The sequence below is a fragment of the Penaeus japonicus genome, unplaced genomic scaffold, assembly GCF_977035675.1.
Source record: "Penaeus japonicus unplaced genomic scaffold, GWHDUDI00000001_assembly GWHDUDI00000036, whole genome shotgun sequence".
In the NCBI taxonomy this organism is placed as follows: domain Eukaryota; kingdom Metazoa; phylum Arthropoda; class Malacostraca; order Decapoda; family Penaeidae; genus Penaeus; species Penaeus japonicus.
The window spans coordinates 7,468,866-7,481,365 of NW_028234438.1; the positions used below are offsets into that span (position 1 = coordinate 7,468,866).

Below are 12,500 nucleotides of genomic sequence, written 5' to 3' on the forward strand. Positions count from 1 at the left end.
TAACCCCTTCCCCCTCGTAAACAACCCCCTTAACGCCCTTCCCCCTCGTAAACAACCCCTATAACCCCCTCCCCCTCGTAAACAACCCCCTTAACGCCCTTCCCCCTCGTAAACAACCCCTATAATCCCCCTCCCCCTAATAAACGACTCCTATAACGCCCCTCCCCTTCGTAAATAACCCCTATAACCCCTTCCCCCTCGTAAACAACCCCCTTAACGCCCTTCCCCCTCGTAAACAACCCCGATAACCCCCTCCCCCTCGTAAACAACCACTTTAACCCCCCCTCCCCCTAGTAAACGACTCCTATAACCCCCCTCCCCTTCGTAAACAACCCCTATAACGCCCCTCCCCTTCGTAAATAACCCCTATAACCCCTTCCCCCTCGTAAACAACCCCCTTAACGCCCTTCCCCCTCGTAAACAACCCCGATAACCCCCTCCCCCTCGTAAACAACCACTTTAACCCCCCCTCCCCCTAGTAAACGACTCCTATAACCCCCCTCCCCTTCGTAAATAACCCCTATAACGCCCCTCCCCCTCGTGAACGACCCCTATAACCCGCAGTGTACCGTTGCAACGAGCGCGGCGGCGAGATGACGACCAACTTCGTGAACCCTTCGTACCCGTACCGTGACACCGTGGCTGGCATCTGCATGTTCCGCCTCGACTTGGCTCCACGCGTCTGTCAGGTACGTTTTTTTTAATGTTTAGATTTGTTATAATTAGTTTTACGGTTTTTTGTTGTTGTTTTGGGGTATTTCGTTTTCTTTTTTATGTATTGTTTTATTATAATTGTAGTTGTTTTTAGATTGTATATATGTTAAATATATATGTATATATCTATATCTATCTATCCATATATGTATATATATATATATATATATATATAGAGAGAGAGAGAGAGAGAGAGAGAGAGAGAGAGAGACAGGCACGATTTTGGAGATCAACAGGTGGTCTGTCTGACCTAACCACCAAAAAGACCGTTAGCAATAAGGTTGAAAAAAATATGCTATCTAACGCATATATCTGTGTATATTACTGCATCTATTTTCATATTGATACATTGATATATACTACAACTTATACTACAATATATATATAACATAATGTCTATCACATATATGTATATATATATATATATATATATATATATATATATATATATATATACATACATACTCACACACATATGTATATGTGTATATTTATATATATGTACATATACTTACATATATATACATATATATACATATATACAGTGTACATATGTATATGTGTATATTTATATATATGTACATATACTTACATATATATACATATATATGTTGTTGTTTTTTATTGATACATTGATATATACTACAACTTATACTACAATATATATATAACATAATGTCTATCACATATATGTATATATATATATATATATATATATATATATATATATATATATATATATTTACCTACATACATACACCCCTATGTATATGTGTATCTTTATATATATGTACATATACTTACATATATATACATATATATACATATATACAGTGTACATATATATATATAATATATATATATATATATATATATATATGTATATATATATAAACACACACACACACACACACACACACACACACACACACACACACATATATATATATATATATATATATATATATATATATATATATATATATATATGTATATATATACATATGCATACACACATACACACATATGTATATGTATATATATATATGTATATATATATATATATATATATATATATATATATATATATATATATATTTTCACACATACACACATATATATATATACATATATATACATATATATATATGTATATATATACATATATATATATATATATATATATATATACATATATGTATATATATACATATATATATATATATATATATATATATATATATATATATATATATATATATATATGCATATCTATGTATACACACACACTCACAGATATGCTATAATGCAAGATTACATCGACAGTAATTTATTTTTATAATTGAAGCGCTTGGGCGAATGTTAACTGGGAAAGTCGTCTGAGGGAAACAGGCCTAATCAGACCTAATCAGAGAATGGCGTTTGATGTTTTGCGAATAATTAGGCCTATCTGTTGCGTAGAAACTTTAGTGAGACTTACAAACCCTTTCATTAAGCTAAGATGTCTAGTTAACTAACAAGTGTGTCTGCTGGAAGAAGCAAAACAGTAAAAAAATATTGGTGTAGTGCGTGAGCATACGAATATTTTAACGTTCATTTTGATGCTAATTCACTTGCGAACATAAATAAGAGACAATGTTTAGCAAGAGTTATGTCCTTCCGAGGTAACTTTGCCTGTGTCCAAACAACTTGCTTCCAAACTAGGACGGGTAAATATGCCATTAATCATATTTCTTTTACGCCCGCGGTCTCTGTCGGCTGTAAATCAACCTTACGGCTTCAGACAATTGGATCCAAATTTGCATCCTCTGCCACCAGGAATTTTACCATATCTCTTGTTTAAAAAAAAGAGAAGGAACAGTTTTCTTCGTAAATACGTGTGTCAACTTAGCGTGGTCAGTGAACCAGATAAAAGATAAGGGAAGATTTTGGCGAAATTTTGTTAATCAATGAATACGGGATCTATTTTTGTTTCTGTTTTATTGTTATCTTTGAAAGGTGTGTGTGTGGGGGGAGGGGGGGGGCAAGGAGGTTCATTCCCATAGAATTTAGAGATTCCACGCGATGAAAGAAGCTCCATTGCCTTTAGATATTGAGAGGATTGGTCTTTTGGCTTCAATTGTAATCGTTAAAGATTCACTAATCATGTATTTTTTATATTCCTCTCTGGAGATTTTAATACATTGTTTTCACAGTTTTCTTGATATTGCGTTCATTAATTTACCTGACGTACTCATTAACTCACTGAATTACTCAAACATCTTGCATTCCCTCATTCACGTTATGATTCCATTTACTCATGAATATGACACCCAACTCATTTATTATTCACCTACTTGATAATTGACCCACCTGTGCCTCACGTACTTCTTGCATTCACACTGACTCACATACTCACCCTGACTCACGTACTTGCCATAACTCATCTACTAACTCTACCGCACATACTTACTAACCTTAACTCACACTGACGTCGTCATAACTCACCCTATCTCATCGACTCACCTCAACTAGCTGACTCACTCTATCACACCTACTCCCCCTCCCCCCTCCTCCCTCCTCCTCCAGGTGCGCGTGGACGTGGTGGAGACGAACCTCGCCCCCCCGACGGAGGGCGTGTGCGTGCGCCAGTACCTGACGGCGCAGGGCTCCATCTGGCGCCCCGGAGTCCAGCGGATCTGCGGCACCAACAGCGATACGCATTGTGAGTCGGGGGCTGTCGGGGGCTATCGGGGGCTATCGGGTGCTGTCGGGTGCTGTCGGGGGCTGTCTTGCTTTCTGGTTTTATCTTGTTCTTATGCTTATTACTGTTATTGTCGTTATTATCATTTTTATTATTATTATTATTATTATTAACGTTGATAGTATTATTAGTATTGTTATTATTATTATTATCACTTTTATTGTAATTATTATTATCACTGTTATTGCAATTATTACCATTATGATTATTATTATTGTTATTATAATCATGATTATTATTATTTCTATCATTAGTAGTAGTAGTGTTATCATTATCATTAGTATTACTATTACTATTACTATTACTACTATTGTTTTTATTATTATCATTATCATTAACTGCTATTACTACTACTACTATTAATACTACTACTATTGCTACTACTACCACTTCCACTACTACTGCTATTATTAATATTATTACCATTATCATAATCATCATCAATATTATCATAATTATTATCAATATACATTAAACAGTATTAAACAGTATTAATGTGATTTTACTTTAGAATCAAAAACGAAGTGGCATTCCTAGTAAAAATAAAAGTAATTCATAATTAATAACTAATAATTTGCTTTACTACATCACTCTTTCCAATCAAATATTTATCAATCCACACTGACCCCGGGCAAATGGTTGAAAACTACATACCCACGCCCATCCAAACCACCCAATACCATCCCCACTGCACGCCCATCCAAACCCCCCAACCCCACCCAACTATACACCCACGCCCTCCCTCGCAGTTTACCTGGAAGTCGAAGCGGACGGGAAGGCAAAGCCATACATCGAGGTGGCCGTCTCGTCGCAGCCAGGACTGAGCTACAGGTGGGGCCTTTGGATCACGCAGGTCGACTGCCAGCTGCCCTCGCCCATAAAAGGTACGGAGGGGGGCAGGGGGGATGGGGGAGGGAGGGAGGGATGGGAGGGAGTGGGGAGGGGGGAGAAGGAGGGAGGAAGGATGGGAGGGGAGGGAGGGAATGGGAGGAGAAGGAGGGAAGGGAGGGTTAAGGAAGGAATGAGGGGAGAATGAGGGAAGAGGGGGTGAAGGAGGGAGGGTGGGAGAAGGAGGGAAGGGGGGAAAAGGAGAAGGGGAATGAAGGAAAGAGGGATGAGGGAAAGGGGAAGAAGGGAAGGGGATGGCAGAGAGGGAGCGAGAGAAAGGGGATGGGAGAGAGGGAGGGAAAGGGGGAGCAGAGGAGGGGGAGAAGGGGAAGGGGGTGATGGTGGGATGGAAATTAATAGGTAGGAAGGGGGAGAAGGAGAAGGGATGAGGGAAAGGGGCGAAAGGGGAAAGAGAGATTTCAGATAAAAGGGAGAAACGAGCAAAGGGAGAGATTTATGTCAGAGGGAGGGAGAAAGGTAGAGGCGAAGGAGGGAGGGGTGAAGGGGAAGGGGGGAGAGGAATTACACCAGAGGGAGAAGTGGGGGAGGGAGGGAGGGGGAGGACTACCCCCTATTCTCACTGCAATATGAAGCCAATAAAATGTAATTTTAATGTAGATATATCCGCTTATAACCCCTCCACCTCTCTCTCTGGTAATTAATCCTGCAAAAATGATTAATTAATAAGACTATGATATGAATTGATAAATAATGATAATGATTAACGTTTACTCCCCCCCCCCCACTACCACCACCACGCTTTCTACCAATTCATTTCCTAATCACAACCCTCCTCCCACTCCCCACCCCCTACCCCCGCTCACTACCAATCCAATCCAATTAATCACAACCACCCCTCCCCCCACCCCCACTCCTTACTAATCCAATCTCTAATCACAATCCCCTTCCCCGCAACCAATCCAATACCAATCCAATACACTTAACCCCCAACCCCAACTCTATCCCACATCTCCCGCTACCCCCTATTCCCCAACCCCCTTCCCACACACACACCCATTCCCTAACCCCCTTCCCACCCACCCACCCAACCCCCCTTCCCCTCCACAAACCCTCACCCATACCCACACCCACCTAACCCCCGTTTCCCACGCACCCACCTAACCCCCTCCAACCCCACATAACCCACACCTCCTTCCCCCCCCCTCCAACCCCACCCACACCCCTCCAACCCCCTCCCCAACCCCCTCCCCCCCCCACAGCTCCCCCCGGCTGCTTCCAGTACTACCCCGAGGCGAGCGGCGAACTGAAGAACTTCAGCTTCGACGACGGTCAGTATTACGTGGACCAGCACTACCGCATGTGCCTCCTCGCCCCCGCCCGCACGTGCTCCGTCACCTTCTCGGCGCGGGCGGGAGCCTTCATGCTCGAGAAGTACGGCAATATCGATGAGGTGAGGGTGGGTGGTGAGGGCGTCGGAGGGAGGGTGGGTGGTGAGGGTGGTGATCGTTTTTGTTGTTAATCTTTTTGTTATTATTGTTATTTTGGTTGGTTTTATTTTTCTACTATCTTAGTATCATTGTTTTTGTCATTATCATTATCATTATCATCATCATCAACATTATTGTCATCTTCATCATTATCATTATCATTCTTCTTATTATTATTATCACTATCATCAATCATCATCATCACATCATCATCATCATCATATCATCATCATCACATCATCATAATCACATCATCATCATCATCACATCATCATCATCATATCATCATCATCATATCATCATCATCACATCATCATCATCATCATTCAAAAATGCGAAAATAAATACTAGTAGAGAATTACACAAATATGAAGGAAATTTGCGATAAGGCTTATAAAGGTGATGTATCATAACATCCAATTTCAATTCCAAATTCTGTATCGTTAAAAAAGGAAAGAAAAAAAAACTGATAAAAAGCGCCCTTTGTCAGAGTATATTCTCCTCTGCCCCCCCCCCCCCCCGAAGTAAAAAAAAAAATCATTTTGCTTTATTTACATTCCTTGGAGATACGTGTTTCGCAAATGAGAATTTATGCGATTAATATTTTCATTATTTTTTTCAAATCATCATTATTATTATTGCTGCTAGTCTTATTTTAATGATAATAATTATGATAGAAATGCTAATGAAATGGATACTTATAATGATAATAGTGATAGTAAGAATAATGATCATGAAAATTATTAGATAATGATAATGTTAAGAATGATGATGATGATAATAGCAATGATTATAATAATGAAAATTATTGTAATGATATGAATGATGATAATGGTGATATAATGTTAATAGTAATAGTAGTAGTATCGGTATTATATTAATAGTAGTATTAGTAATGATAACAATAATATCGTTAATGATTATAAAAATGATGATAATGTTAACAGTAATAACGATGATAATAGTAATCATCATCATCATCATAATGATATTAATAATAATGATCACAGCAATGATAGCTACTATAATAATGAGAATAGTAATAATAATAATAATATCACTAATTATCACAAATACTAATCCCCATTATCTTCACCCACAATACCCAACAACCCGCACCACTCCCACCACCCGTAACCACGCCCACAATTCTCCTCCCCCCCCCCCACAGGTGCCGTACAACATGTCTGGGATGAGCTCTCTCTACTGCGTGCGCGACTACCTCCGCATACCCGATGGATCAGCTGACGGAGGGGCGCTGACGTCATCACACGACCGCTACTGCGGCGGACACCTCGCCTCCACGCACGGGGCAGCGGCGCCTAGTCCCGTTACGAGTGAGTCAGGGGGGAGGGGAGGGGGTGGGGGAGGGAGAGGGAGAGGGAAAGGGGAAGGGTGAGGGAAGATGAGAGGGAAAGGTGGTGGAGGATAGGAGGGGAAGAGGGGAAGGGTGGGGGAAGATGAGAGGGAAAGGGGAAGGGTGGGGGAGGATGAGAGAGAGTGGAGGGAGAAGATGGGATGGTAGGGAAGGAGGGAGAGGGAGAGGTGGTGAGGGAAGGGAGAGACGAGAGGAAAAAATAAAGAGGGAAAGAGAGAATGGAAGAGGGGAGAGGAAGTAAGTGAGAGAGAGAGAGGCAAAGGGAGAGAAATATACCAAAGAAGAGGGAAGGAAGGAATATCGAAAGAGATAGGAATGCACATAGAAAACATGAAAAGAAGTGGGTGATAGGAATAATAGAGAATATTAGATGATGGAGTAAAAGAGAAAGGGAAGGAGAGGCAAAGAAGAGGGAGACATTTGGGAATAAAAGAGAAGGAGAAGGAGAGAGAATAACCGAAAAAAGAATAAGAACGAAGATTCGAGGACGAATTTTAGAAAAGAGGAAATATAGGATAAAAACAGAGAACTAGGTAAAAGAAGGAAAGATAGGAAAAGACAGTGGGAAAAAAAGGAAGATACAGAAAACTCTGGAAAAAGAGAGGAAATAGGCAAAAATCCCCCCCCCCTCCCTTGCAAAAAATGCATTGCAGAAAAATGGTGAATAGGTAATAAATGAAGATACCGAAATAATACCATCAGTGTGATACCTTAATGAGGATGTTTATTACGCTTGATCTTCATCTATGTTTGGATTCGATATATATATATATATATATATATATATATATATATATATATATATATATATATATATATATATATATATATATATATATATATATATATATATATATATATATATATATATATATACATATACCCTTAATTATACTGTATGTATATACATACATATATATATATATATATGTATATATATATATATATACAAATATATATATATATATATATATATATATATATTTATATATACATATATATATATATTATATATATATATATATATATTTATATATAATAAACATCCTCATTAAGGTATCACACTGATGGCATGTTTTGATATCTTCAGTTATTACCTATTCACCTTTTTTTCCAATGCATTCTTTTTGTGGGGTGGGGGCTTCTTGCCTATTTCCTCTCTTTTTCCAGAATTTTCTGTATCTTCCTAATTTTTCCCCACTGTCTGTTCCTATCTTTCCTATTTTTTTACCTAGTTTTCTGTTTATATATATATATATATATATATATATATATATATATATATATATATATATATATATATATGTGTGTGTGTGTGTGTGTGTGTGTGTGTGTGTGTGTGTGTGTGTGTGTGTGTGTGTGTGTGTATATATATATATCCTTTGTTCCTTTTTTTCATTTGTGTGTTTTCTTTGTTCTCCTCCCACTATTTCTCGGTCTTTCTTTGTCTGTTCTAATCTGTTATTTCTTTTCTTTGTGTTTCCCCTTCTCTCACCTTTTTTTTCCTCCTCTTCTATCATACATTCTCCTCTTAATTTTTTTCTTCGTTTTCCTCTTCGGTTTCTCTTCTTCCCTCACCCACTCTCTCTTCTTCTTCTTCCTTCCTCTTTTCCTCTTCTACTCTCTCTCCCTCCATCTCCTTTCCCTCTCCTACTCCTTTCCCTCCCTCTCCTCCTCTCCTCCTCACTCCTTCTTATTTCCTTACCTCCCTCTCCTACACCTCTCCCTTCCTCTCTTCCATTTGTATGTCCCTCATCCACCCTCTCCTCCTACTCTCCCTCCTTCTCCTCCTCCTTTCCCTCCCTCTCCTCCTCCACTCCCTCCCTCTCCTCCTCTCGCTCCCTACTTTCCTAACCTCCTCCCCAAACCATTCATCTTCCACCTCCTACCCCTACCCTACCCTCCCTCCTCTTCCCTCCCTCCCTCCCTCCTTCCTTCCCTCTTCCCTCCCTCCCTCCCTCCTTCTTCCCTCCCTCCCTCCCTCCCTTCCTCCCTCCCTCCCTCTTCCCTCCCTCCCTTTCTTCAATGTTGAGTCGTTAACAGTTCACTTCCCGCCTTTGGCTCGGTTTCCTATCGCTCAATACCCTTCTCTCTCTCTCTCTCTCTCTCTCTCTCTCTCTCTCTCTCTCTCTCTCTCTCTCTCTCTCCTCTCTCTCTCTCTCTCTCTCTCTCTCTCTCTCTCTCTCTCTCTCTCTCTCTCTCTCTCTCTCTCTCTCTCTCTCTCTCTCTCTCTCTCTCTCTCTCTCTCTCTCTCTCTCTCTCACTCTCTCACTCTCTCTCTATCTATCTATCTATCTATCTATTTCCTTCACATCCCCTTTTCTCTCTCTCTTCTCATGATTTCCTCCTACCACCCCTGCCCTATCTCTCTTTCTTTCTCCTCCCCCTTTCTCTCTTTCTCTCCTTTCCTCCTTGTCCCCCTCTCTTTTTCTCCTTCCCTCCTCTCTCTCTCTTTCTCCATCTCCCTCTCTCTCTTTCTCTCCTTCTCCCCACTCTCATTCCTCACTCCCTCCTCTCTCTTCTTTTCTTGCTCTATCTCTGCTTCCCTGCTCATTGTGACGAACGGTGTGGAAATACCTTCATTAAAATGGAGGAGGGAGGAGGGGATGGGAGAGTAAGAGAGGGGAGAAGAGGAAGGAGAGGAAGAGAGGGGAGAAGAGGAAGGGGAGGAAGAGAGGGGAGAAGAGGAAGGGGAGGAAGAGAGGGGAGAAGAGGAAGGGGAGGAAGAGAGGGGAGAAGAGGAAGGGGAGGAAGAGAGGGGAGAAGAGGAAGGGGAGGAAGAGAGGGGAGAAGAGGAAGGGGAGGAAGAGAGGGGAGAAGAGGAAGGAGAGGAAGAGAGGGGAGAAGAGGAAGGGGAGGAAGAGAGGGGAGAAGAGGAAGGGGAGGAAGAGAGGGGAGAAGAGGAAGGGGAGGAAGAGAGGGGAGAAGAGGAAGGGAGAGAAGAGAGGGGAGAAGAGAGAAGGGGAGGAAGAGAGGGGAGAAGAGGAAGGGGAGGAAGAGAGGGGAGAAGAGGAAGGAGAGGAAGAGAGGGGAGAAGAGGAAGGGGAGGAAGAGAGGGGAGAAGAGGAAGGGGAGGAAGAGAGGGGAGAAGAGGAAGGGGAGGAAGAGAGGGGAGAAGAGGAAGGGGGAAAGAGAGGGGAGAAGAGGAAGAGAGGGGAGAGGAGGAAGGGAAGGAAGAGAAGGGAGAAGAGGAAGGGGAGGAGAGAGGGAAGAGGAAGGGGGAAGAGAGGGGAGGAGGAAGGGAGGAGAGAAGGAGAAGAGGAAGGAGGAGGAGGAGAAGAGGAAGGAAGAGAGGGAGGAGAGGAAGGAGGGAGAGAAGGAGGAAGGGAAGAAGGGAAAGAAGGAGGGGGAGGAGGGGGGAAGAAAGAGAGGAAGTGAAGGGAGGGAGGAAAGGGAGGGGAGGGAGGAAGAAAGAAAGGGAGAAAAAAAGGAGAGGAGGGAGGAAGGAAAGAAGGAAGGAAGGAGGGAAGGTGGGAAAGATGAAGGAAGGAGGGAGAAATGAAGGAAGGAAGGAAGGAGAGAGGGAGATAGGTAGGAAGGAAGGGGGAAATGAGGGAAGAGAGGAAGGAAAACGGGAGGAGGCGGAGGAGGGGAAGGAAATAGTTGACATGACCATTGATAATGTTATTGTTTTATTATTGTTGTTATTGATGTTATTACTACAACCATTATTATTGTTTTTGTTTATTGTTCATTGTTATTTTCATTATCATCTTAATTGTTTTTGCTAGTATTAGAAGTAGTGGTAGTAGTAGTTGTATCATTATCATTATTATTGTTATTAGCATTATTGTTGTTATAAGTATTATTATTGTTATTAGTATTATTGGTATTATATATTATATTGGTATTAAATATTAGTGTAGTCGTCGTTATAATCGTAATGATGTCACTGAAAATATCCCTGATGATAATAATCCTGATCATAATTGCCATTACACAATTATATTCGTTATTGTTATCCCCACCCACTCCTCCCCACACCTCACCCTCCATCTCATCCCCGTCCATCTTCCCCCCCTATACCTTCCCTCTCCTCCCCCTCCCCCATCACTATCTTCCTCTCACCACATCCTCCAATCACCACTCCCCAATCACCACCTCTCCCCTCTCATCCCACCCTAATCACCATCCCTCAACCCCAATCACCACTTCCCCTTTTCCCCCTCACCCCCCCCCCCAAACCCAATCATCCTCCCCATCACCCTCCCTCCCAATCCCCCAATCCCCCCCCCATCACCTTCTCCCCCCCCCCCCTCCTTCCCTCACAGGTCGAGTGATGAGCAAAATCGTGGCGGTAGAATTTCACGCGGGGATTCCCCACAAGTTCATGGCCATTTCCCACGGTCCGGGTTTCAAGGTCGCCTACCAGCACAACCACTGCGCAGCCAAGGTCGGTCGGGAAAGGGTGTTGTTGTCCTTTTTCAAATAGATATATATGCTGTTGCTTTTTGAATTGTAATTGTTATTATTTCTAGTTTTTTCTTTTTGTTTTGTTTTATTCATGTTTATTTTTCGTTTCGTTTTTTTTCACTGATTTTATTATCAGTATTTTTTTTGTTTATATATCACCTTATTTTGACTTTTTACTGATTATTGTCTTTAAGTTTGTTTGTTTGCTTGTCACGTCATATTGGTTTCAAGGTTGACAATTACAACTATTAAGCGGCCACGGTTGCTTATTTTAATTTATTTCATTTATTTGTTTTTCTAATTTTCTTTTTATTTATTTGTGTATTTTGTACTTCAAGTTCCTCTCTTTTGTTAAGTTTGTCTCCTTTGTTCTTATTATTTAATTTATATTTTCAATGGACGTGCATTTTTTTTATAATTGTCTTGATTTTGTTTTTAATTATTTACGTCTTTTTTTCCCTTCTAGGTCTTTTTAGACGCGTTTATATTATTGTTGTTTCGATATTTTGTTTGTGTTTTTTTACTTTTTTTTACGGTTTTTTTCTTTATGTCATTTTCGTGTTTTTGTTCTTATTTGTCGCCTTGTTCTTGCTATCAGTTTTATTTTCTACATTATCTTCACTCTTATTATTGTATTTGTTGTTATCCTTCTTGTGAAACATTTTTCTTTTCTTTCTTTCTATTTTTGGTGTTTGTCTTTTATTTCTTTGTCGTTTGTTATATTTCATTTTTATTTTTTGTGCGACTTCTTCCCCTTCTCTTCAACTTTATTTTTGTTTCTGTTTCTCTTCTCAGCAAAATTATATATATATATATATATATATATATATATATATATATATATGTATGTATGTACATATATATATATATTTAATATATATATATATATATATATATATATATATATATATATATA

The 12,500-nt window shown here is 40.2% G+C and overlaps 1 protein-coding gene across 1 annotated transcript in view; it reads left to right on the forward strand.

Moving 5' to 3' along the window:
- LOC122250861 (uncharacterized) overlaps positions 1-12,500 on the forward strand; it is a 33,997-nt gene that overhangs the window by 11,222 nt on the left and 10,275 nt on the right. Inside the window, exons 7-12 of the mRNA XM_086531798.1 lie at positions 565-689; positions 3,283-3,418; positions 4,207-4,341; positions 5,566-5,756; positions 6,965-7,130; positions 11,443-11,564. Of these exons, the coding sequence (XP_086387924.1) occupies positions 565-689; positions 3,283-3,418; positions 4,207-4,341; positions 5,566-5,756; positions 6,965-7,130; positions 11,443-11,564 (875 nt within the window). The remainder of the gene's footprint in view (positions 1-564; positions 690-3,282; positions 3,419-4,206; positions 4,342-5,565; positions 5,757-6,964; positions 7,131-11,442; positions 11,565-12,500) is intronic.